Genomic DNA, 25,110 nt, shown 5'->3' on the forward strand with positions numbered 1-25,110 from the left:
TAAAGAAATTAAAAAAAAAAAAAAAAGAGTTTATAGATAGCCTGTTTGCCAATCACAGAGATTTTATTGTATACTAGAGGCCTGGTGCATGAAATTCGCACTCTCGGGGGGTCCCTCTGCCCAGCCTGTGCCCTCTCACAGTCCGGGAGCCCTCAGAGGATGTCCAACTGACGGTTTATGCCTGCTCCCTGTGGGCCTAAGCCATCAGTCAGACATCCTTAGCGCTGACGCAGAGGCGGGAGAGGCTCCCACCACCACTGCTGCACTCGCCAGCTGTGAGCCCAACTTCTGGCTGAATGATGCTCCCCCTGTGGGAATGCACTGACCACCAGCTCCTGTGTTGAGCATCTGCCCCCTGGTGGTCAGTGCACATCATAGAGACCGGTCGTTCTGCTGTTCAGTAGATTTACATATTAGCCTTTTATTATATAGGACTAGAGTCCCGGTGCATGAATTTGTGCATGGGTGGAGTCCCTCGGCCTGGCTGGTGATCAGGGCCAATATGGGCCCATTGGAGCCAGCTGGAAGGGGGGAGGGACCAAGGGAGGTTGGCTGGCCACGGGAGGTTGGTGTGGGAGCACATTGACCACCAGGAGGCAGCTCCTGAGTTGAGCGTTTGCCCCCTGGTGGTCAGTGTGCATCATAGCTACCGGCTGGTGGTCTGGCCATCCGGTTGTTTGGTTATAACAGTTGCTTAGGCTTTTATATAAATAGATGTGCATGCATATCCACATACTATATATACACACATTACATGCACATATACTACATACATATATATATTTTGTTTGTGGAATTTTAAAAAAACATATCAAATAAGTTCTTTGGTGTGAAGAAAATCAATCCAGGCTCTCCTTGATTATCTCTATGTTAGATTTCTTCTCTCCCCAGTGCCAGTGGGCCTTCATATTTACAATTGCTTCAGAAGAATGCTCAAGCTTTTGAGGTTCCACAGAGTATCTATAGTTGTCCATGAACAAAGTTGGTTTGCTCAGGATTTTTAATAAACATATACATTCTGAATTTAGGTTGGGAATAACAATAGTGTAATACCTACACTTGGGCACTTTCTCTGGCTGTGCTGTGGAATATAATTTCTTAAATTCACAAAATGTAACATATATGCCAAGAAATGCAAGAATAATTAAAATGATTGGGAGGTTACTGTCAATTCTGATGACCTGTTTTCAGGTGGATATAAATAAACTACTCAAGAAATATGAGAAAACTCATTTACATAAAATTTTAAATTATACTTAACAAATAGCACTTACTATTCAATGAATAACATGGCTATAGTTTGAAAGAGGTGGGCTGGGATACTTCTTGCTTAGTTTGTATTTCTCCCAGAAATGACTCAGAAATAAAGATAACTGGAAGAAATCATATACTAAGTATACTATGACCATGCGATAATCTAGTTAGGTTATGTAAATGATGAGCTTTTATTTCTTGTTTAAATGGGATATGCTGTTTTTCCTAAAATTTGACTCCTGGTATACAGACCCTTATAGATGACTATTAATTTTCATGTCTTTACATTAGTAAACATATGTACCTAAGACTTTATCACATAACCCTTTCTTGCTTCAATTGTACCCAAGACTTAAAGTGTTATGGGTTGTAATTTTAGTTTCATATAATGTTCAAAATCTTGGCAAACAGTTCATGAACTTGCCTTAGCTAAAACAGAGAAGTTATAGCTTTGCGATTTTATGCTGTCTGCCTACATGTTTTTCCTTCACTAAACTCTGCAGATGGAGTTTCAGGAGAAACAAAGGAAATGTAACCATCAAAATACATTCAGCAATTTATTTTTTCTGGAGGTTTCAGATTATGCAGCCCAGAATTTTCTAGAAAAGCATTATTGATGTTCTGACACTGAGGAGATATATTACGCTAAAAATATTGTTTTAATTTCCCTAACAGTTCTTAAAACCCATATACATTCTTTAATAGTTCTACTTTAAAATAAAAAATAAAGTAAAACAAAATATCACAAATAATTTTTCTAGCTAATAAAGACTAATTAGCAACCAGTTTCATATATTTCATATATATAATGAATATACATAATGTGTTCCTAAAATGACCCTATTGCATATTGCCCATTCCCTTCTGTAACTGTTACAAGTTTGGAGAATATTGATGATCTGATTCAGGGACTAACAATAAAGGATATAACGTTCTTTTATAGAAAACTTATTTTTTTCCAATAAGATAGAAAACAAAACCTTTGTGCCTTATAAAGGAGATGAGTAAGTAGACGGCCAGTTTTACATTTTGAACCTTTAACTCATAGTATTAGGGAGGACTTAAAAAGGATTTTATGGAATATCCAGGTGAGTCTACAAATCAACACCAAAACCATTGGAGTCCATGCAAAACTTGTTCCTTCTCTGAACACTCCAACAGTCTTTTATTACAACACAAAAGCATTCCCAACATATGGGCTAAATGATACCACTCCACTTTATTATTCCTACAGTGTTCCTTTTGAATAGGCATACAAACACCAATTGATAGATATACCAAACACTGGTTAAGTGTCTATTTTTATTCATAACTTAACCAGGTTTTAATGGCCATGAACTCAAACTTACTCGAAGATAAAGTGAAACTTGTGTCCTCATCAGCATATGTATAGACAATTAGATACATCACCAAGAGAGTCAAGCACAATGAAACGGGACAGATTTCTAGATAACCTATGTTATGTCCTACATAAACTATGTTCACATACGAGATACTTCTCTCTTAAAGCTCATTAGTTTTTCAGACCTTGGTATGTTTACAAGGGGGTTTCATGGAACCCTTGAGAATTATACCCATTGTTCCAATTAGACAGGAAGCCAAGCATTGGGGGAAGTAGGCCTGTCAGAGCGAGTGGAGAGTGACCTGACTGCATTTCCCAAAGTGTGGACTATTCCAAGTCTGGTGCCACACAAAATGGACACTAAGTGACATCAAATCACAGGGAAGCAACACTAGTGTTTTTCCCCCATTACCTTTCAATTCTCCTGATTATAGCAAACAAAAAGTTCCAGTTGGGAATGAGAGAAGTGTTAAAGTGGTATTACCATTTGCTAGTCTTTATTTTTATCAAATAAGGAGAGGGCCTCGGGGTCTTAGTCTACAGAAAGCAGCTGTGTTCAGCTAGCATTTAACAACACGCTTTGTAATCACTGCATTTATGCTATGTTGACTTTGTAACTATGGCAAATGATGCTGGTTTGCAACCAAAAATAATGATACAAAGTTCCTTTTACAACAAAATTGACAAAGAAAACAGTGAATAAATGTAAAGAAAAATATCAGTAAACCTGGTACAGTTGCTATATGGATGTGACCAAAGCCGATGGTACTGTATGAATGACAAGTTTGAGAAGTCCTCTAATATAATGGTTACCAAGTCTTGTCATGCCACCATAATATCTAAGAACTGCATTAAAATATAGGAAAGTTAAGAGTGACCATAGTCTTGGATTGGTAGAATCAACATTATTAAAATGTCCATACTACCCAAAGCAATCTATAGATTCAATGCACTCCCCATTAAAATACCAATGGCATATTTCACAGACCTGGAAAGAACTCTCCAAAAATTCATCTGGAATAAAAAAAGACCCCGGATAGCCACAGCAATCCTGAGAAAGAAGAATAAAGTAGGAGGGATCTCAATACCAGATTTCAAGCTGTATTACAAAGCCACTGTTCTCAAAACAGCCTGGTATTGGCACAAGAACAGACATATAGATCAGTGGAACAGAATAGAGAATCCAGATATTGACCCAAACCACTATGCTCAATTAATATTTGACAAAGGAGGCATGAACATACAATGGAGTCAAGACAGTCTCTTCAATAAATGGTGTTGGGAAAATTGGACAGATACATGCAAAAAAATGAAGCTTGATCACCAACTTACGCTATACACAAAAATAAACTCAAAATGGATACAGGACTTAAACATAAGACGGGAAACCATAAAAATACTAGAGCAATCCACAGGCAGCAAAATCTCAGACATATGCCAAAAGAAATTCTTCACTGACACTGCTCCTAGGGCAATGGAAGCTAAAGAGAAAATTAACAAATGGGACTACATCAAAATAAAAAGCTTTTTCACAGCAAAAGAAACCATCAACAAAACAACAAGAAGGCCTACTGCATGGGAGAACATATTTGCAAATGGCATCACTGATAAAGGTTTGATCTCCAACATCTACAGGCAGCTTATACAACTTAATAAAAGGAAGATAAATGATCCAATAAAAAAATGGGCAACAGACCTAAATAGAATCTTTTCAAAAGAAGACAGAAGGAAGGCCAAGAGACACATGAAAACATGCTCAACGTCACTAATTATCCGAGAGATGCAAATCAAAACAACAATGCGGTACCATCTCACACCGGCCAGAATGGCTATCATCAACAAATCAACAAATGACAAGTGTTGGCGAGGATGCGGAGAAAAAGGAACCCTCGTGCACTGCTGGTGGGAATGCAGACTGGTGCAGCCACTGTGGAGAACAGTATGGAGTTTCCTCAAAAAACTGAAAATGGAACTCCCATTTGACCCAGTAATTCCACTCCTGGGAATATATCCGAAGAAACTAGAAACACCAATCAGAAAGGATATATGCACCCCTATGTTCATAGCAGCACAATTCACCATAGCTAAGATTTGGAAACAGCCTAGGTGCCCGTCAGCAGATGTCTGGATCAGAAAACTGTGGTACATCTACACAATGGAATACTATGCTGCCATAAAAAAGAAGGAATTCTCATCATTCGCAGCAACCTGGATGGAATTGGAGAACGTTATGTTAAGTGAAATAAGCCAGTCAATGAAAGAAAAATACCACATGATCTCACTCATTTATGGGTAATAAAAAACATTATAAACTTGAACAAAAAGATAGATACAGAGACAGTAAAGCATCAAACAGACTGTCAAAATTACAGGGGGAAAGTTAGGGAGAGGTGGGGGAGATAAGAGATCAATCAAAGGACTTGTATGCATGCATATAAGCATAACCAACGGATGCAAAACTCTGGGGGGTGAGGGCATATATGGGAGTGGGGTGGGGGGTGGCAATGGTAAGATATGTATACATATAATACCTTAATAAAAAAAATGAAAAAAAAAAAAAAAAAAAGAGTGACCATAGCTAAACAGGAGTTTAGAGGGCTGATGCCTCTGGACTTCAGAGAATCATTTAGGGTGCTGGAAATAGAGAGCCAGTTTACCATCCAGACGTAAGTGTGTAGGGGCCCAGAATGAGTCTCAGCAGAATGTGCCTCCCTGGCATGCAGATGATTTCAAGTTTTTCAAGTTGAAAGCAAAACCCAACAAACTCAAGGGGGCGGGGGCAGGGGGGAGGGGGAGTTTACCTCCTCCTCACCTGCCTAAAGGAATTCAAACCAAAAAACCTGCTTCAGGAAGGGAACCTTAGCATGTTCACCTTAGCACATAGGAATTAACTATGGCAGACAGGGAGAGTCCAAGAAAGTCTGTTAGATTCCCCTCTGTGACCCATTGTTTCTGGGTGGCCATGCAAGAATTAATTAGCCACATGTTTGTTCTTTCTTAACTACCTGTAAATTGCCTACTTTTCCTTTGATTTCCCAGGCCCCTGCCTTCCTCTCCTCAGTCCAGATGGCATATCAGCCTCAATTGCCCAAAGTGCTCTCCAGTTTCTTAGTCTTATGGAACTCCCTGCATGTACGTACATAATAAACTTGGTCATTTTCTCCAGGTAATCTGTCTCATGTTAATTTGATTATTAGTCCAGCAAGAACAATTTAGAAGGATAGAAGGAAAATCATCTTTTCATTCCCCACAAGGGCTTGCCTTAGGCAAACTCCTGGAAATGTGTTCTTTGCTTTTTCAACTTTTTATCCACATGACCTTAAGCTACCACTTGCTTTTTTCACCTTCCTCTACCAATCCCTATCTTTAACCTTAAATATTTCATTCACACCATCACACAAGGGCTCTACAATGTATAGTTTGCTACTAAACTCTCAGTGTTTGCTTTCTCACATGGATCAAGGCATAGAAGTGCAGCGAAGTACTTTTCAATATGTTCTAAAATTTCAGCCCATTTTAGAAGCTAGCAAAGTATATATTTTACACATTAACTGAATACCCCAGAAAATAATTTATCTTTCACAGTAGCACAACACCTACCTAGCCTAGTCAGAACTAATATGTTGCTTCCAATAATACCATGAGGCTGATGGTACTTTTTCTCATTCATATATGAGAAAACTGAGCCGCATCACTTCAAATGAGCAATTTCCCTTTACCCCACATCCCTGTAGCCTATAGTCTGGCCAATATCTCCCAAGTTATGGTTTGAAGACCAGGCGTATAAAACTCAACTCAGGATTTATTTTGAATGCAGATTCCTAGGCATCCTTCAATCTTTAAAATCAGAACGCTAGGCAATGGGGTCTAGGCATTTGAATGAGATATCTTTGTAGGTATTTCTTAAGTAAACTAATGTTTGAGAATCTCTACTATGTCAGTAATGCTCCTCACTTTTAAATTCACCTTTTATAACCCTGCTCAGTAATGCTCAATCCTACATTGCTGCCCAGAGATTAAAACTAAAATGTGTCTGGCTTTTCTGACTTCTAAATTTTCAGATTAGGATTTCCCCCCCATTTTATTTTTGTAGACTTACAGTTTGTTTAGTGGCCCTAATTCAGTCACCCAAACAAAACATAAACAAAAGGGGAGACGCTGAGAAGGAGGAGCGGGGACAGAATGGACTGACTGGGTGTGTGGCAGGGCAGCTGGAGTACTAGGACAGCAGCTGTTTTATGGGGTTCTTAGACAGAATGTGTAAAATCACTGGCTTCACACAGCCTGCTGTCCTTGCTCTTGAACGCTGTGTTGTAAGCACGCAGTTATTTTGTTGCCGAGCAATTAATGCTGTGAGAGTGATACCCACAAGGCCATTCTTGACTCTATGTTCCCAACTCTTCCAAAATGAATCTTCTTTAACAGCTGATGCCATGTGGAGAGCTCTGGGAACAAGATAACACTTGGCTTCTAATTCGATTTTACACATTCTGTTTTCCATTGTGCCCCCTCAAAGGGGGGAAGCTTAATAAAAAAAATGTTGAGTTTTAATTTGTTTTTATTCCTAAATAGAAAGAAGAAATAAAGGAAAGAATGGATAGAAATGATTTCTGTTGTTTTTTAATAGTTGACATAACCTGATAAAATACAAAATTTTTCAGGTCAGTGTGAATGTCCTTTCTCACAAAATTCATTTTGGTCAAGGAAACTGTGGGAATATGCCATCTAACTGTAAAATACAGTAAGCCATGCATACATGAGTCTTAAACTTGGACCTCTGAACTGTAAAAATAACATTTGATATAATTAAAGAAAAGGAGAAAGTGCATGGTTTATTAAAAGCTGGCCCATGCACTTACAACCTCTCTAAATTCAAAGTGTGTGTTCCAAATTTCTTTTTCTCTACTATCTTTTTTTTTTCTTCCACAGGACAAAATGTTTCTCTCATTCAAACACAAAAATATTATCTTCCAAATGCATCTATAGTTTCAAAACCACAGGCCGATTTATCAATAAAGACGCTTGTCAGCATAGGTCTGATGTGTACAAAACATTGAAAACAACAGAGGGGGAATCAAACAAACTGAGGTACTAATATGATAAATTATTATGGTACTAATATGGTACTATTATGGTACTATTATGGCACTAATATTAGGTACTAATATGATAAATTATTATGTAGTCCTTGAATCATGTTTTTGAAAACTACTTAGTAATATGAGAAGTTATTCATGATATATGTTAATAAGAAAAGGCAAAAGGTAAAAATTGTGTGATTCATATATATATATACACACACACACATATCTGTATTTTAATATAGCTATATGCCCAAGTCTATATATATCTATTTATTTTATATATAGCAAGAGCTCTCTGGGTTGTTTAATTTTGAAATATTCATCTTTCCTTCATACATATTTCTATACTAGAGGCCTGGTGCATGAATTTGTGCACAGGTGGGGTCCAGCCAGCCCACCCCGATTGGGGCTGATTGGGGCCGGGCCAGTCAGGGGAGGGGGCATGGGAGGTTGGCTGGCCAGCTCTGCCCATGATCAGGGTAAGGGGGCAGATCGGGGCTGCAGTGCAAGTCAAAGCAACTGGTCGTTCCAGTTGTTCTGGTCACTTGGCTTTTAGATATATAGATTATAAATCATATACAAAATGTTATCATTTAAAATGATTTTAATAACATTTAATTACATTTTAATAACACTTTATATGTTATAGTTTTATAATCTTATTTTAAAAGTTCACTTTAAAAATCCAATTTTAGGCCTTAATATTAGTGCTATAATAATAGTAATCCTCACTATTAAAATGAGAGATTACCATTGCAGAATTCCTGTGAGAATAATTTTTTTCAGATTTTAATAAGTATAAAGATGAAAGCTAACTCCTGTAGACTATTTAGTGAGATAGAAGCATTATTCAAATAAAGAAGAAAAATATTTATTTACTCTTGCTCATTAACATATTTCACAATAAAAAACTTTTGTACTTTGCTTTAAATCCTAATAGTCTGTATTTTTAAAGTATTGTTGTTTTTTTAATCATTCTGATTTTGAACACTGGTGAGATTAACTTGAACTAGCAAATGTACATTCTGAAAACAGAAACCTGAGCTAGAACTTGGTCATGCAAAATTTCAAACTCAGCCAATTAACTAAAAATGTGAAATACTCTATTTGGATATGGTTCTGAAAATAATCTCACTCTCCTTGGGAAGTTATAGATTGTTTATTCCCCCACCAGTGTAGTATACAATTACATTTTGACACAAATATGTTACTCTCTTCTTTTTATCTCACTGTTCATGGATCTTGGAATCCTTTTTATTTAATAAACAGAATCTGGTAACTTGCATATCTGCTTCCCTATGACTGGCCTCAAACTTGACAATCTATTTATCAAAACAAGGACATTCAGGTTGTCAGAGTATAATATTGTGATATGATAAGAAATATGTATATATTTTGGTTTTCATCCCTGGCTTCTTGCCAGAGCTCCTAAAACCCTTACAATTTCCACAATGATACGAGTAATAGAAGCATTTCTTGGTTATAATATTTGGATTTTATCCTCAGTTCTTGCATTTTTAGTTCTGGGTGACAAAGATGAAAGGAGAGTCTTTTCTTATTTAGTTTTCCTTTACAGAGTGACCCTTTTAAACATGTAAATAAAATGACTTAATTTACTTGTTAAAAATCTATCAGTAGATTTCCATTTCACTTAGAATAAAAACTAAGTGTCTTATTATACTCTATTGGACTACACAGGATCAACATCTTTAATCTCATCTCTGAGAACGCTATTCATCACTCATTGTATTTCAGCCGCAGTGGAGTTATGCCACTCCAGGGCCTTTGTACTTGCTCTTCTACCTGCAATGTGCTGCCATGGTATCTTAGGTCTTATCATTCAAGCTACATCCAAATGTTACATCCTCAGGAAAGAGGTGTGTGTCTCCACCAGGCCTGCAGGGGAGGACAGTTGGGAGCGACCAGGCCGGCAGGGGAGGGCAGTTGGGGGTGACCGGGCTGGCAGGGGTGGGCAGTTGGGGGCGATCGGGCCAGCAGAGGAGCAGTTAGATGTCGATCAGGCTGGCAGGGGACTGGTTAGGGGCAATCAGGCAGGCAGGCAGGCAGGCAGGCAGGCAGGCGAGTGGTTGGGAGCCAGCAGTCCCAAATTGTGAGAGGGATGTCAGACTGCTGGATTAGGCCCCATCCCACAGGGATGTCCGAACCAGCAGTCAGACATGCCCAGAGGGGTCCTAGATTGGAGAGGGTGCAGGCTGGGCTGAGGGACACCCGCCCCCATTGCACAAATTTCATGCACCAGGCCTCTAGTATATTAACAACATACTAGGGAGGCTGATTAAGAAAAAAATATGTCACAAATTGATAACGTCAGAAGTAAAACAGGGGATATCTACAGACATTACACAAAAAGTAAGATGACAATGAATATGAAAAGTTATATGGAATGGACAAGTTTCATGACAGATACAAATGAAATGGTACAAGAAAAAGTTAGAAGAGCCATATCTAAGATAACATCAGACTAAATAATGTCACTAACAAATTTGATCAGTTTTATGGGACAAATAATACAAACTCATACACTTTTCAGAAAACAGAGGGAGAGAGGACACTTTCCAACTAATTTTGAGGCCAGAATTCCTCTGGTAATAAAACTAGTCAAAAACATTACAAAAAATATTTGGTCAATATAGGTCCAAAAATCCTTAACATATTATTTGCAAGTCAGATATAGTAATATATAACAAGGATAATACATCACAACCAAATATAATTTATCATAGGAATATAAAGTTGCTTTCACACTTGCAAATCAGAATGTAACTCATGACATTAACATAATAAATGGAAAATATATTGATAAAATACTAAGTTAAAATATATTGAAATAAAATATAAGGTAAAATATATTGAAATATATTGAAATAACCCCATTTTCCAATTTTTAATATGGAAAAATCTTTGCTATACAATATTAAATTAATAATATTAAGATAAAATTATTTATTTTTTCTACTAAATTAGAGAAAGGAGGTAATTCACAAAATAATAACAACGTTTAATTCTTAACTTGCTGTATACTTTCTCCTATGCAACTTCCATTATTTTCTAACTTTCACCATGCTATACTTCTTGTTTCTTTGTAAATTTATTCTGGGTTAAGATGGAAGCATCTATTTAAAATCTAATGCTTCTTACTATCATCATAACAAATAGTTATTTTTAATTACATTGCCAATATCCTAATTTTATCAATATTTTTAATATCCCTTAGCTTAGGTAAACAACTTAAAAATCAAACGAGAGAAGACTTGTACTTTAAAAGTTCACTTTTCCACCTTAGCTGGTTTGGCTCTGTGGATAGAGCATCAGCCTGCGGACTGAAGGGTCCTAGATTTGATTCCAGTCAAGGGCACATGCCCGGGTTTCGGGCTCGGGACGTGCAAGAGGCAGCCAATCAATGATTCTCTCTCATCATTGATGTTTCTATCTCTCTCCCTCTCCATCCTCTCTGAAATCAATACAAATATATATATATTTTTATATATATTCATATATATATATATGTTAAATACAGTTTTAATTTAGAACCAAAGAAATATAATCAATAAAAATGTTTTTAAGGGGGCCCCTGACTGGTGTGGCTTAGTTGGTTGGGCATCATCCCATGCACCAAAAGGTTGCTGCTTCAGTTCCCAGTCAGGGCACTTTCCCAGGTTGTGGATTTAGTCCCAGGTCTAGGGTGCTTACTGGAGACAACCAAACTATGTTTCTCTCACATTGATGTTTCTCTCTCTATCTCTCCCTCTCCCTTCCCCCCCTCTCTCTAAAATCAAAAAAAACATATTAAAAAACAAACAAACAACTGTTTTTAGGGGGTAAAAAAAAGCATAGAAGAGAAAAGACATCTGAAGCACCAAATCTTTGACTCTGCAACTTAATAAAAACAATCCATAATTGTGTGACCATGTAATTAATATCATCTAGACTATTACAACATCAATGACAATGTCTCGGCTCACTGCATCCTTTCAGTTCAGATTGAATTTCCCGGTAAAGGATGGTTAGTAACATCTTAAAAGCTACCTGTCAAATGATGGCTTCTCTCCACAGTCAAAGGCATCCTGGAGCTCCTTGACCAGGTTAGCCTGGCCTGGCAGCCGGAAGAGACCCTCCTCCTTCAGCCCCCTCTGTCGGATGAAGTCCACGCACTGCTCCACCAACATGGGAGCCAGGCGGTTCCCATATCTCTTCTCATAACGGACAGTCTCCTCCAGTTTCTGCCCAAAGATGCCTGAAGAAATGAAAAAATCACAATGAATTTAAGAAACCTATCTCTTCCCACTCTGATGCTTTCTTTTAAAACTCAATGTAAAGGAAAAAGAAAGATTGGAATGCTAGCAAGCATTTCACATTTGGTACCTCACATTATTACAGATTCAAGTTCAAGAAAAATAACTGTTGCATGTTCAAATTATGTAATACGCCAGCGATGGGTGGGGAATTATTTTAAATTGCAAAAGTGAGTAAAATCGCATATCTTTTTTGTGCTCCAATGTGGTAATAACTAAACTGTACCTGTGTATGGCATGCAGCGTATCAGCATTTCTCTCATTTAACACTCACAGGACTCCGTGAGGGAGGCACCATCAATGTACAATTCTATTGAGGAGGAGACTAAAGCATAGAAACAGTAAATAATTTGCTGAATGTCACACAGCTAGTAAACGGTGGAGCCAGGTTTGTTCACGGTGGTAGGATTCAGAGTCACTCTGTTTGTACAACACAGCAGCTATAACACAGTGCTGCGTAGTGTGCAGACTGACTAAAAACTGAGCCATCGAGGAAGTAACCTGCCAGCTTGCTAGCTTGCCTACCTCAATTCTTGTTGTCATACTAGGATGGGTGATTTCTGCTGAGAAAAGGTAACTTTATGAGAAGGTCAGAAAAATAAATAACGAAGCAAAAAACTCTGAATATTTATGAGCATGCTACCCAAGGAAACTCTTGGTTTTTATGTAAAGAGCTATGCCTACTTAGCAATATCATATGTAAGAGTTACGGCATGTAGACAGTAGTTACATGTATTTAGAAATTCCTGTGGAGAATCATCGTTTCTCCTCTAGATCTAGTCTTGATAAGAATGATAATAGATGTACACTTCCCATTCTGTAGCACAGAAACAGGATGTCCCAAATGTGTCTGGCTTGCAATGGTGGGTGTGAGTTAACCCCCTATATCAGAATTTTTTATGAGGAAGGTGAGGGGGGAAATTATTTTTTTAAATATGTTTTATTTACAATTTTCTTTGAGGGAGCAGTGAAACTTTAAATTTTAAAATTAATTAAAAAAAAAGAACAAAGGTTATGAGCTATTCCCAACTAGCAGCATAGGAAAAAGACATATTGATTAGTAGATTATTAATAGGAATATTCTCTGTTACATGAGTCTGCAAACAGTTCCAGCTATGCCCATTTAAATTACCAGTGAGCTTTCATACCCCCTGATAAAATCCTGCCAATTTCTGGGTGATGACAGTACTTCATGCATACTTCCCCTAAAAGAACATTGTTGATGTCATAAAGCATTACCCAGGACATGAGTTTTCATTGGACTGAGAAAGAAAATCACACAGGTGAACTTATTATATCTGTGTGAGGCTGTTTAAACTGGAGAGGGAAAAGAAGAGAGGGAGGGGGAGGGGCAAGGGAAGGGGAGGGGAGGGGAGGACAGAAGAGAAATCTAAGCAACCTTCAGGGTTTGTGAGATTCCTCCTTTACTGTGATTTATAAACCAAATAGAGGCAGCCAGTGAAGTTAGTGAAAGTGATCAGATAGATATATTCAAATTCCATTAATTCTAAAAACAAACAAATACATGGCAAATCTTGGACTCTCTGCACCCTGCAATTTTTTCTTTGCTCCTAGTATCCCAGGTATTACTCTGGCTTCAGTTCATCCCTTTCTATCTTCTTGCTTACCTACTGCAGTTTGGCCTATGATACCACCATGCCACTAAAATAGCTTCTTTAGCCCTAGCTGGTTTGGCTCAGTGGATAGAGCATCAGCCTGCGGACTGAAGGGTCTTGGGTTAGATTCCAGTCAAGGGCACATGCCCAGGGTTGCGGGCTCAATCCCCACTAGGGGGCATGCAGGAGGCAGCTGATCAATGATTCTCTCTCATCATTGATGTTTCTATCTCCCTCTCCTTTCCTCTCTGAAATCAATAAAAATATATTTAAAAATAAATAAAAGAGCTTTTTTAGCAACTTCCTAGTTGCCAAATCATTGACAGCTTAATTTATTTTTGTAATACTTTATGCCTCACTCCTCTTAAAATTATCAATCTCACTCTTCTTCCTGATGCTGTTCACATGTCACATAATTCTTGCCGTCCAGAATACTCTTCCCAGCCTCCTTTTTGATATGCTACCTACTCCCCCTTCTCATAGGTTTGCTGGTTCTCTGGGTTATGTCCTCGGGCCTGTTTTCACCTTTCTTGTCACAATTCCTTTGCAGGACCCCACTTGATTTCACTGCATATCAATTATTCCCAGATCTGTGACTCAATATGGGCCACTCTGTGGTCTCTAGCGTTACATTTCTAAGTGCCCATTAGAACCCTCAAGCTTAAAATGTCTAAAACTGGCTAACTCATCTTTTCTTCAAAACACGTTCCACTTCCTATAGTTCTGATTTTAGTTATCAGTTCCAGCTATCCACCCCCAAATCATGGAAGTGCCATCTGAGAGCCACACTAGATTCCTCCCTCCTTCACTACCCTCATTCACTCGCCAGGTTGGTCCTTTCCAGAGTCATTACTACTACAAGGGCTAGATCCTCAATATTTCCTAAATGACTTTTTGAAGAGTCCCAAATCCAAGTGCGTGCTGCCATAGTGATCTTCACAGTATTTAAATCAGAGCGTGCCAGTCTTTTGCTGCATTTCTTCCAATGGTGCCTGCCCACTGGCCAACCAAACTCCTTTGCATGAAATACAAAGTCCCCACAATGTGACCTCCGTCTTTTTCCACCGTATTTTTCCATTAGCAATGTTTAGGTGACATTCATTGTGTGCCAGGCACTGTGCCCTATCCACCCTCATTTCTGCGGCTTCTTTACAAACAACATGCTAACTATACTGAACGTTCTGTTGCTTTCTTCTAGAAGGTAAGACCTGCAATCACGAGTCAGCCTAGAAAAAGTTATCCTGCAAGATTCAACTCATATCATCTCCTGTGTTGATTAAGTCTTTATTCACATTCCCTCACCCCCACCCCGGAGACAAAGCTTGATAAATTTCTTCTTTGATTTCTTAACACATTGCTGTGTAAGAATTTCCTTAGATGACTCTCTGTACTGAACCAGTCCCTCAGTAGTCAAAAGAGGAATGTGTTTTCACAATTATTATAGTAAGAGAATTAGTTTACATTTATTATTATTATAAATAATATTGAAAAAAACAGTTGTATACTATATATCTATCTTATGAACTTCAGAGAGCTTAGGTAATCTTTATGATGCCACACACACAAGGAATAAAATAGGGTGGCATCAGATCTGAACGACTCCAAGATTCACATTCCATTCTACCGTGCTGCTCTGATCTGTGTCTGTTAAAAATTCCTATGTTGAAAACCCAAGGCCTGAGATGATGGTATTAGGAGGTGGGGACCTTTAGGGACTGATCAGGTCATGAGGGCAGAGCTCTCGTGAATGGGATTAGTGCCTTTAAAAAAGGGACCCCCAAAGAGCTCTCTCATTCCTTCCCTTTCTGTCAGGTGAGAATGCAGCAAGAGGCTGAAAATTGGCCACCTGGAGGAGGGCTCTCACCAGAATGTAGCCATCCTGGTCTGGTGTCAGAGTTCCAGCCTCCAGAACTGTGAGAAATAGATATCTGAGGTTTACAAGCTACCCAATCTCTGTCATTTTGTTATAGCAGCCTGAACTGACTAAGACACATAGACAAACTCTCTTGCTTCTATCCCTGAGACTTAATACTGAAGTGAGTAAGCATTGAGTGTTCCATAAATATTTGTAGAATTAATGAGTTCATTGAAGCAAATTATTTCACCTCCTCAATTATAGGAAATATACGAATAACTTCCAAGTAAAAGGGAACTCATCAATAGTTCTCAGGTTGTGGCATTGATGTCTATAAAAATGTGAAAATAAAAAAAAAATCCTTAGTTTGCTGACAAGAAATCAGAAGTTTAAAAGCATTTTGCTTATTGCTCCAATTCTCTGTTATCAGTTATTTTTCAGAGTTCACTATTCCTCCCTTCCTATAGATCACATGCTGAGCCATAGAGAGAATTTGCTTTTACTTATTCTTCTGCTACTGTAACCCTGGTAACAGAATAAGTCTTGCTACCAGGACTATAATATTTTTCTATTGAAAATGAACATTCACCCATGGTAAATGGACAAGTCAAAATAAAAAACATCCAAGCTAGTATAGAAGCAAAACCAGCTAAGGCTTACTTCAGACTTATCAGCACTTTCTAAGTAGCCAACAAATCTTATATGATAGAACATGTAACCAAAGGAGCTCAGAATCTGTAATAACCAATAAATTCTTGGCATAATCTTGACACTTTTTGTAGTCAGAGTGGGAAATGAAGGCCTGGAAAAATTAAATGTAATAATGTGAACATAGTGACCCAGTGGCCTAGGTCTTAGACCAGCAGAGTAATTACTAGTATAGACACTGTTTACATCTTGTACAAGCCATGCAATTTAAATGCATTTTTTCATGACACTCACAGACATTCTACAAGGAGGTTGCTCTTCTACAAACAGATTCAGAGATGTTTGGTGACCTAAAGTCACACACTTGGAAAGTGGCAGATCTGGGGTACAAATGCAGGTCCATATAATTCCTCTTCCCTCTTGTTATGTTATTTCAGTTCAGACATACTTTTGCATAGTGATGACCACTCTCTTTTCATAACTTCCAAAGACTAACTCTGGTTTCATGTAGTTCAGGGAAATCACTGCCTTTGCAAATGAGCCCATAGTCAAGTTTTTGTTCATGGGCTCCTCAGCCATCACCCACAATTCAGTGTATTGCTTATCATCGAGTAATTCCTTCTTTCTTTCTTTTTTTAATCCCCAAGGAGTCTGTGAACTCATCCCCAGCATCACTTGGTAGATGCTCCATAAAACTTTGATATGTGAATTACTGAGCTCTTCATTTATAGTACCATATAAAATTATATGGATTTGGATAATAGCAATCTGTTGAACAAATCAATTTCCATAAGTGTAATTACAACATGAACAACATACAATAATCTTTAAAAAACATGTTGGTTTTATCCATCAACATTATAAAGACATTTTGCTTTAATTCCTTATTGCTTATAGACTAGCAGGAAAAGATAGATAAGAATACTATTGTTTGCCATAAATCTATTTTTTTACATATTTTATTGATTTTTTACAGAGAAGAAGGGAGAGAGATAGAGAGCCAGAAACATCGATGAGAGAGAAACATTGATCAGCTGCCTCCTGCACACCTCCTACTGGGGATGTGCCCGCAACCAAGGTACATGCCCTTGACCGGAATCGAACCTGGGACCCTTAAGTCTGCAGGCCGACGCTCTATCCACTGAGCCAAATCACTTAGGGCATAAATCTATTTTTTTCACTACAAAAGTGCATACAGCACTTTAAGATGGCTATGAAGATAAAGTGGCAAAGTGGCAGCATATATGAAATATAAGGGCTGCAGGGTAAAGAGTATGATGCATATTCATTAGATCCCAAAATAGAACCAGAGGCATGGATAAATGGAACAGACTGACAGAGGTCAGAGGGGAGGGGGATGGGGAAGACTGGATGAAAGAAGGTGAAGGCATTAGCCAAAGAACATGTATGCTTAGCCCATGGACACAGACAACAGTGTGGTGATGGCCAGAGGCAGTGGTGCGGGGGGTGGAGGTGGGCAAAGTGAGGGGGTAATGGGGACATCTGTAATAGTGTCAACAATAAAGAAAAATATCATTATAACATAATGCAAAAAGATATATAATGGATGACGAAACAACAGCCAGCATTTTCTTGAAAAGTTTGGATAGACAACAGAGTAGAGAGAACATCGTAGCAGAGAGGACACAGTGAACAAAAGCAAATTTAGTGATGTAGGAGATGTGTTTAGGGAGAAAGAGTGGGGCAGTCTGGGGAATTGGGGTTTATTCATAAGGAATAGTTGGAATTGGCTAGAAGTTCTGATAATTATATGAAACAGGTAGGACTTCCTTTAGATGCAACCAGGAGTCAAGAAAATGTTCCGCTGTGGAATGCCGTTGACAGTACTGCTTAGGAATACCTGTTAGGTGATGCTTTACACATGGACCGCATGCCCTGGCCTGTTTTACTCAGTGTTTGAAGGATTGGTCTGTGGACCAAAGTGTCGAAGTTCCCCGGCTCGGGTAGGGAGGCAACCAATCAATGTATCTCTCTCACACAGATGTTCCTCTCTCTCCCCGCCCCTCTTCTTATTCCTTCCACTCTCTCTAGAAATCAGTGGGGAAAATATCCTCTGGTGAGGATTAAAACAGAAACAAAAACCCCATACAAATGGACTGTATGGTGTAGGAATTTGTGAAGAACGTTGGGGATGGACAGAGGGAAGGATGGGTGCCGTCTTGAAGAGCCACCTTTTAGGTTAAAGTGAGTTGTGTGCATGAAGCAATAGAGACACAGGGGACTAACATGATGGGAACAGAAATGGAGCTGAAAGCATACAAAGAAGGAAGAAGCTAAGTGGCTATGAATGGGGGTGGGGGGGTGGGGGGAGGGAAGCACCGGAAAATGAATGATACTTTATCTCCAAGAACAGGGCACCTCAGGACAAAAACAAAACAAAACAAACAACAAGCTAAAGTTAGGGTTAAAATTTTACTTTAGTCTTTCCCATGATCACAATAACCTTAAACCAGCCAGCCTATTATAACTAGAAATTAACACTAACATTCATGATCCCAAGTGTTACCCACCCCCAGGGAATCAAGAGTGGTTGTGATTCGAATATTAGATATTAATCTTAAGGCGGTAAAAAAAAAAAATCAAGAGAATAAAAACACATTGTAATCTTTATCTCATCTCACTGGAACATAAACACTGAGTACCTTCCATCCCCAGCTTCTGCCTATTAGGTGTTCCTTTTTCCTAGATTTTTAAAACCACTGGGAAACCTTTTCAGTGACCTGTATTAGTACCTAAACAAAGACAGAGAAAGATGACAAGGACAGAAGAGTCTGAAGAGAAAGGAACCCTGGGAAGGTAGTTAGGGCTCACACAGCATGCAAGCTCCAATACCACCAGGGCTCTGGACACGTGGACTCAACGCCACACTTCATTCTGAGGGTGTTCCTAAAGCTGTCAGTCTCTTCCGTCTGCCTGCCCTTGACAACAGTAAAGAATATGCCCTAAATGTGGGCCAGGAAAAGCAGACACGTCACCATTCTTACGTCTGGGCGCTGGGCCATAATTCCTGCCCTCTCCCTTTGGCTTTCACTGAAATGGCTTAAGCTGATGCTCTCCAACCGGCTTGGGAGAGGAGCTCAGAAGCCAGGCCCACTTCTTGAACTACTTGAGCGCCCAGGAGATGAAACAAAGCACAAAGGAGCCCTCTCTTCTTAAGGTGGCATGGTTTGGGAATCCAGGACTGCAAGAAAAGTTCGTTCATTTCAGTGCCAGACCTTAAACAGCCCGTGCTGCTGGCTGCTGCTGACCTGAAGGACTAGGGCAGCAGGAGACAGCAGGCCAGCAGCCTGCACCCCGTCCCTCCCAGAGCCCCACTGGGTCCCCGCTCCCTGTGCTCCTGCAGCCAGCGGGCTGAGGGAGGCCGGTGTGCACTGACTGGCTCCGGAGAAAGGGAAAGAAAACTTCCAGCAGCTGAATGCTTCCCGCACCTCCTCTCCTTCACGCTTCTGACAGAAACCAGAATGCAGCTTTGTAAATTAAAAATCGGTTAATCCTTGACTCAAATGCTGAGCATTCCTCAGATTACTGGGACTTTTCGGAGGGAAGGACAATGCTTTAAAAATAGCCCGCAGGAGGTGAGAGACAGAAGCTGCTCCCACCCGGGTGACTGCCTTCACCAGCCCGGGGGAACTCTCTCTGCAGGCTCTGCCTCCCCTCGCTGGTGTTTAAGGAGAAAGGGAAGAAGGCAGTTCCGCTATACCTCACTATTAAAGGAGGAAAGGTGATACAGATAATAAAGACCTTGCTCTAGGCTTCAAAAATACATTAATTGTCCCCAGAACGTCTCATGTTACAGATGAAGAGCAATAACCCGGAAACGTAGACTGTCTCTGGTATTTGGATCAACCCGGTTTCGTGTCTGAGGGGTGAGGGAACTAGAAGAGCGAATATCTTATAAGCAATTAGTTCCTAGTCTTCAATTTCTATCCTTGTCTGTTTCTCTCTCAGTGCTGCAGTCTTATTACAGTAACCCTAACCTGTGCTCTATCACCCAGTTCTGAAATCTCTGTAATTCTCTAAAATGTGAGACATGTACATGTAATTATCTTTATGGGTAAGAGAGGAATAAAAATTAACACCTGAATTCCTTGCTGATACCATATGCTAATGATCCTAGCCAGACCTTAGCTGCTGGAAGGGAAAGACTCAGAAGGAACAAGATTTACTTTTAAAAAGTTCCCACTATATTTTTCTTTATATAAGTAAGTGGTTTTTCTTAATTCTCTCTTTGTTGTTGTTCTTGGTGACTAAGTAGAGGGGGTTAATAGGTGGCAGATTAAAGAAAAAAGGGAGAAAGAACGACCTTGGATGTTACTCAGATCAGCTCCTGATGAAATTAGCTCTCTGTACAGGACATTAAAATGATAATTACCTGGTTCCAATTTAGATAATCATTCCATTTATTATTCCCATTTTGAAGCAAAATAAAATGTTAAAATCTTTTGATACATCATCATTTTCTAGAAACATTCATTTTACCTATGCTGTGCTCTTTAACTCTCCCTTCATTCATTAATTCAGAAATGGCTTCGTTCCTTTTACTGATCATCAATTGCTGTGATTCCCCACCCCTTATTTCTGATGGTTCCTAGCTTTGGCCCCTTCCAATGCCACCACTTTGGGAAGTCAAGGTGACTTCTATTCCTAATCAGTGTTATTCAGTGTGGCTGAAAGCCTCTGGCCAAGGTCCCAACAAGTAACCTGATTATTAACATTTTCTCAGCAGGGGAGGGGAGGCAAGCACAGGCAGTCAGAGCCAAACCCATATGATGAGAAAACATAATGGGATTTATGAGGGACCCATTTCAATGGGTAGCAACATGGCTGCTTGATTTGGGTCTGGGAACAGCCCAAGGTGGTCGTGGCCCCTCCTATCAGGATGGTCAGCCCAGCCTGTTTACTTCTCCATCAGTCCGTCAGTCACTCCAGAGCCCCACCATTCTGTAAGCCCCACCTACCCAGACTCTCCGCAGGCAGTAATAAACAGATCAATCTGAACCTTGAAAAATCGGTCTAGACAAGCAAAGACGCACGCAAATCACTTCTGCACAGTTCTAATCTCTTGGTTTCCAAACTCCCATTTTATCTGAGTATAAGCCGACCTTACAGCATTGGAATATATGCATACTTTTAAAAAGGACATTAACATATCATCTACCTACCTTTCCGAAAACTAAAGCATCTTTTGATTCTTCTGTATGTAGTTTTAGGAATGAAAGGAGTTGACGCTAAGGCACCTGAGGGGCGCCCCCCCACGTTTCGGTCTTCAGGCATCATACAGGCCCGAAGTTCTGACAGTCTCAGCTTCCTTTAAGACCTGCCTCGGTAGGATACCCCACAGCCACTCCTTCTCATGTTTGTTTATTTGTCAGGTTTTAAGTGCTGACTCCTACAACTCATAGGTTTTTATCCTCCAAGTCCTGAAACAGGGGTAAGTTACCACCTCTCATTTACTTCTTTTTGGCAAAAAAAGCACACTTCCTTTTCTCTTGCCTAATCCAGAGAGTTTTTAATTTCTGCAGACATTCCAAAATATCACAGCAAAAAGAACCGCAGCAAGCAAGCTGCGCCTCCCAAGCAAACAGCAGGATTTTTTTTTTTAATTTTTTTTTATTAAGGACTATCTTCTCAGCTGGAACTGGGGGCACTGAGATTCTTCTGGAAAGGTCAGCAAATAGCCATGTGCAAGGGGACAGAGCAACAATGACAAAAAGGACCCTGAGAGATGGATGCCTCAGGACCGTCCTTGCTGGCTTCTTTCCTCTGAGCAACAGGGGAGGCAAATAATGGCACCTTCTCCAGAAAGCACTTCAGTGCATGACGGATTCTTTTTTTTCAGAGGGCTCCCCTGTTCCTTTTAGAGCACCCCCTCATCCTTGGACGCTCTCTGCAGGCTTCTCCTCCCTTTTCCCTTCCGTCTTCAAACTCCGGGGCTCCCGATGAGGGAATCGCCACGTCAGAACAGTTAAGTGCTGATTCCTGGAGACTCCTTGGGTCCCTGGAAGAGGCAGCTCTGCGGGGAGCCTCTCCCCTCCTCCGCGCCGGCTCCCTTTTCTCAATGAGAGCTGGGCGGGAGCTGGCAGGGCTGCGGCTGCCTCGTCACCACTGCTGTGGCTGCTGCTGCCTTCCGTGCCCACTGGTCACATGCAGCAGGTGCAGTCACAACAGTGTGCGGGGAGGAGGGGGAGGGCCACCCCGCAGTGTGAACCCCTTTTTCTTCCTTTGACTTTGAGTTCACTTCCTGGCTCTTGTCTGGGCTGCACCTTTCCAGCCGGCTGCATCATTCCCTCCAGAAATCCAGCAGCACCAAGCCTCCCCCAAGTGGGCAGCGTGATGCCCCTTCCTTCCTGCATCTACTCTCTTCCCACATAAGGTTTTTAAAAAGCATGCTTTGCAATTCATTCTATTTGTGAGTGCTGATTTTAAGTGCTCAAGCCATCAAAACATGTGATGTGTGTGTATTTGTGAAAGAGAAAATATTCTAAACGTAGTGACAAAAAACCTGCAGGTATAACCACAAAACAACTCCACTCGTACGCATGCACATTTATATATAAGTATTATTTCTCTGATTATGGTTTGAAAACCAATCCTGTTTGTAACTTTCTCCCCTGCTCTTGTATGCACCCTCTGCACCCAGCCCCCAAGTCTACCAACCCTCTGGTCCCACTCACTGAGCAATTGACTCCTGGGTTAATCATTCATCCACCTGGCTGTTCCAGGTGCAGATTTGGAATGCCAGTGCTTTAACCCCAGCTGACCCCCTGGGCCTCTGTGCGCCTTCCTAGCCATTCAGCGGGAGCTTTCCAAAATTGAGAGGAGTACTAATGAGACACTCCCTTTAGAAAATCATTACTCCATGCCCAGGTAGGAATACTTTGTCACTGCAGGGATCATTCTTAGTTATTCATGCCCTATGGTTCAAACATTGTTCTCAGCTCTGTGTCCCAGCGTGCTGCTAGGAAAATAGGAAGTCACAGAGTGAAGCTCAGTACTACCAAGACAGTGGCAGGGCTGGGCCGGGTGGGGCCCTGGCCCAGGGAACACTTGGCTGACCTCAGCACTGGCAGGAGAGAACATGTGGAATCACAGGACTGGAACTGGGGTGAATCCTAGTAAAAACCGTGTTGTCCAATTTTCTTATTTCACAAATGAGGGAACTAAAGGTGGAGGTCATTTATCCAAGACCACACAGCCGGTCTTTGTCAGAGGCCAGACCACAGTGCCTCTTAATTAACCCTGCTGGCCCACACGCCAATGATTCTTTATGAGGATTATTCACATTCAGCAGTTTTACTGCCTTGGTGGGTCTCTAACTCAACTCTTTTCCTAAGGGACAGACATATACTGGAAGAGCCAGGTTTTATTGGTAAAGTTAGGCTAATCACACAGATCTCACGCCCCAGACCCTGGGTGAGGCATTTCCATACACCTTGCTTCAAAAACCATTGAAAAGAAACCCAGTGTAAAACAAAAATAAACCGACAACACCCCTAAACTTTTCCATAGCTAAATCAATATTTTGACATTCCAACTTTGGGATTTGATTGTCAGGCAGAAATGATGAGCCTGCCCGTCAGCATTGTTAACAGGCCGTCACAGTTTCTGGGAGATGGCAAGCAGATCTCACAAAGTTGAGGCATCTACATTCAATACCAAACTTTGCTATCAGGCTAGGTTGCTAAGAGAGGAGGTCTACTTCACCCATTCCATTGGTTCTCTTTCCCCATCTGGTTAGTTGTTGTCTAGATTTTCCTTATTTAACAAAAAGGAAAGCTCTACATTTTATGATTTTCACTTCACAGTTTTTAATTTCTAGAGATTGAAAGCTAGGTAAGCTCCCCAGGCTTCTCCTCTATTTTAATCAAATGTCTATTATTGGAGTGGCAAGGGAGGGACTATTTTACATGTACAGTATATGCAACCTGAACAAAGATAAGCTTAGGTGCCTCATGAAAAATCTTTAACTTTTTAAAAATGCAGTTTGTGAAACTGCAATACAGACAATAAAATGCCCTCTCTGTAATAGACATTTAAAATATATCCAAAGGTAGTATACAAAAATCAACAAACCAGGGAGACATGTCACCTTCCAAATGCCTTTTAATCAGTGACGACACCAATCTTTAAGTGGTGGGAATGAGGTTGGAAGTCAAAGAAGTCTTCATTTAGGATCAACAGGGCCATAGGTTCCATACAGAGATAAGAGGGGAAATGTATTCTCTTATGTAAGGTATTCATGGCAAAACCCTTTAAAAGAGCTTTATAGAATTATCATTCACATATCATAGATTTTCCCATTTAAAGTTCACAATTAGATGGCTCTTAGTATACTCTCACAGATATATGAAACCATCATCACAATTAATTTTAGAAAATGTCATTACCTCCAGGAAAGATCCCATATCTTTGGCTATTTCTCCCCTACCACCCCCTTACTCTCCCATCCCAGTCCTAAGCAGCCACTAATCTCTTTTCTGTTTCTATACTTAGATTTTCCAGTTCTATGCTTAACATGAATGAAATAATATGATATGTGGTCTTTTGTGCCTAGCTTCCTTCACTTAGCATCATAGTGTTTTCAAGGTTTCTTCATGTTATAGCAAGTGTCAGTACCTCATTCTGGCTGAATAATAATCTACTCCATGGATGTTAGTACATTATGATTATCTATTGCCTGCTGATGAACATTTATTTTCACACTTTGGCTATTAGGAATAATGCTGCTCTAACTATTCATTACAAGTTTCTGAAGGACATATGTTTTCATTTCTCCTGAGAGAAATAAAATGTTGGGTCCTATTGTAATTATGTTGAATCATTTGAGGAATTGATAGACTTTTTCAAAGCAGCTGCATGATTTTACAGGTCAGTCAGCAATGTAGGAGGGTTTTGATTTCTACACATCCTTGCCAATACTTATTATCGGATTTTGGGATTCTAGAAATCATAGTGGGTGTGAAGTGGTATACCATGG

General features: G+C 40.0%; 1 protein-coding gene across 3 annotated transcripts in view; it reads right to left on the minus strand.

Annotated features, from left to right (window-relative positions):
- ARHGAP24 (Rho GTPase activating protein 24) overlaps positions 1–25,110 on the minus strand; it is a 460,097-nt gene that overhangs the window by 39,366 nt on the left and 395,621 nt on the right. For all 3 annotated transcript variants that reach the window (XM_008143589.3, XM_028148297.2, XM_008143591.3), the window contains one exon: positions 11,728–11,935. In XM_008143589.3, coding sequence (XP_008141811.2) covers positions 11,728–11,935 — 208 coding nt within the window. The remainder of the gene's footprint in view (positions 1–11,727; positions 11,936–25,110) is intronic.

This window comes from Eptesicus fuscus, chromosome 2 (genome assembly GCF_027574615.1).
Source record: "Eptesicus fuscus isolate TK198812 chromosome 2, DD_ASM_mEF_20220401, whole genome shotgun sequence".
Classification (NCBI taxonomy): domain Eukaryota; kingdom Metazoa; phylum Chordata; class Mammalia; order Chiroptera; family Vespertilionidae; genus Eptesicus; species Eptesicus fuscus.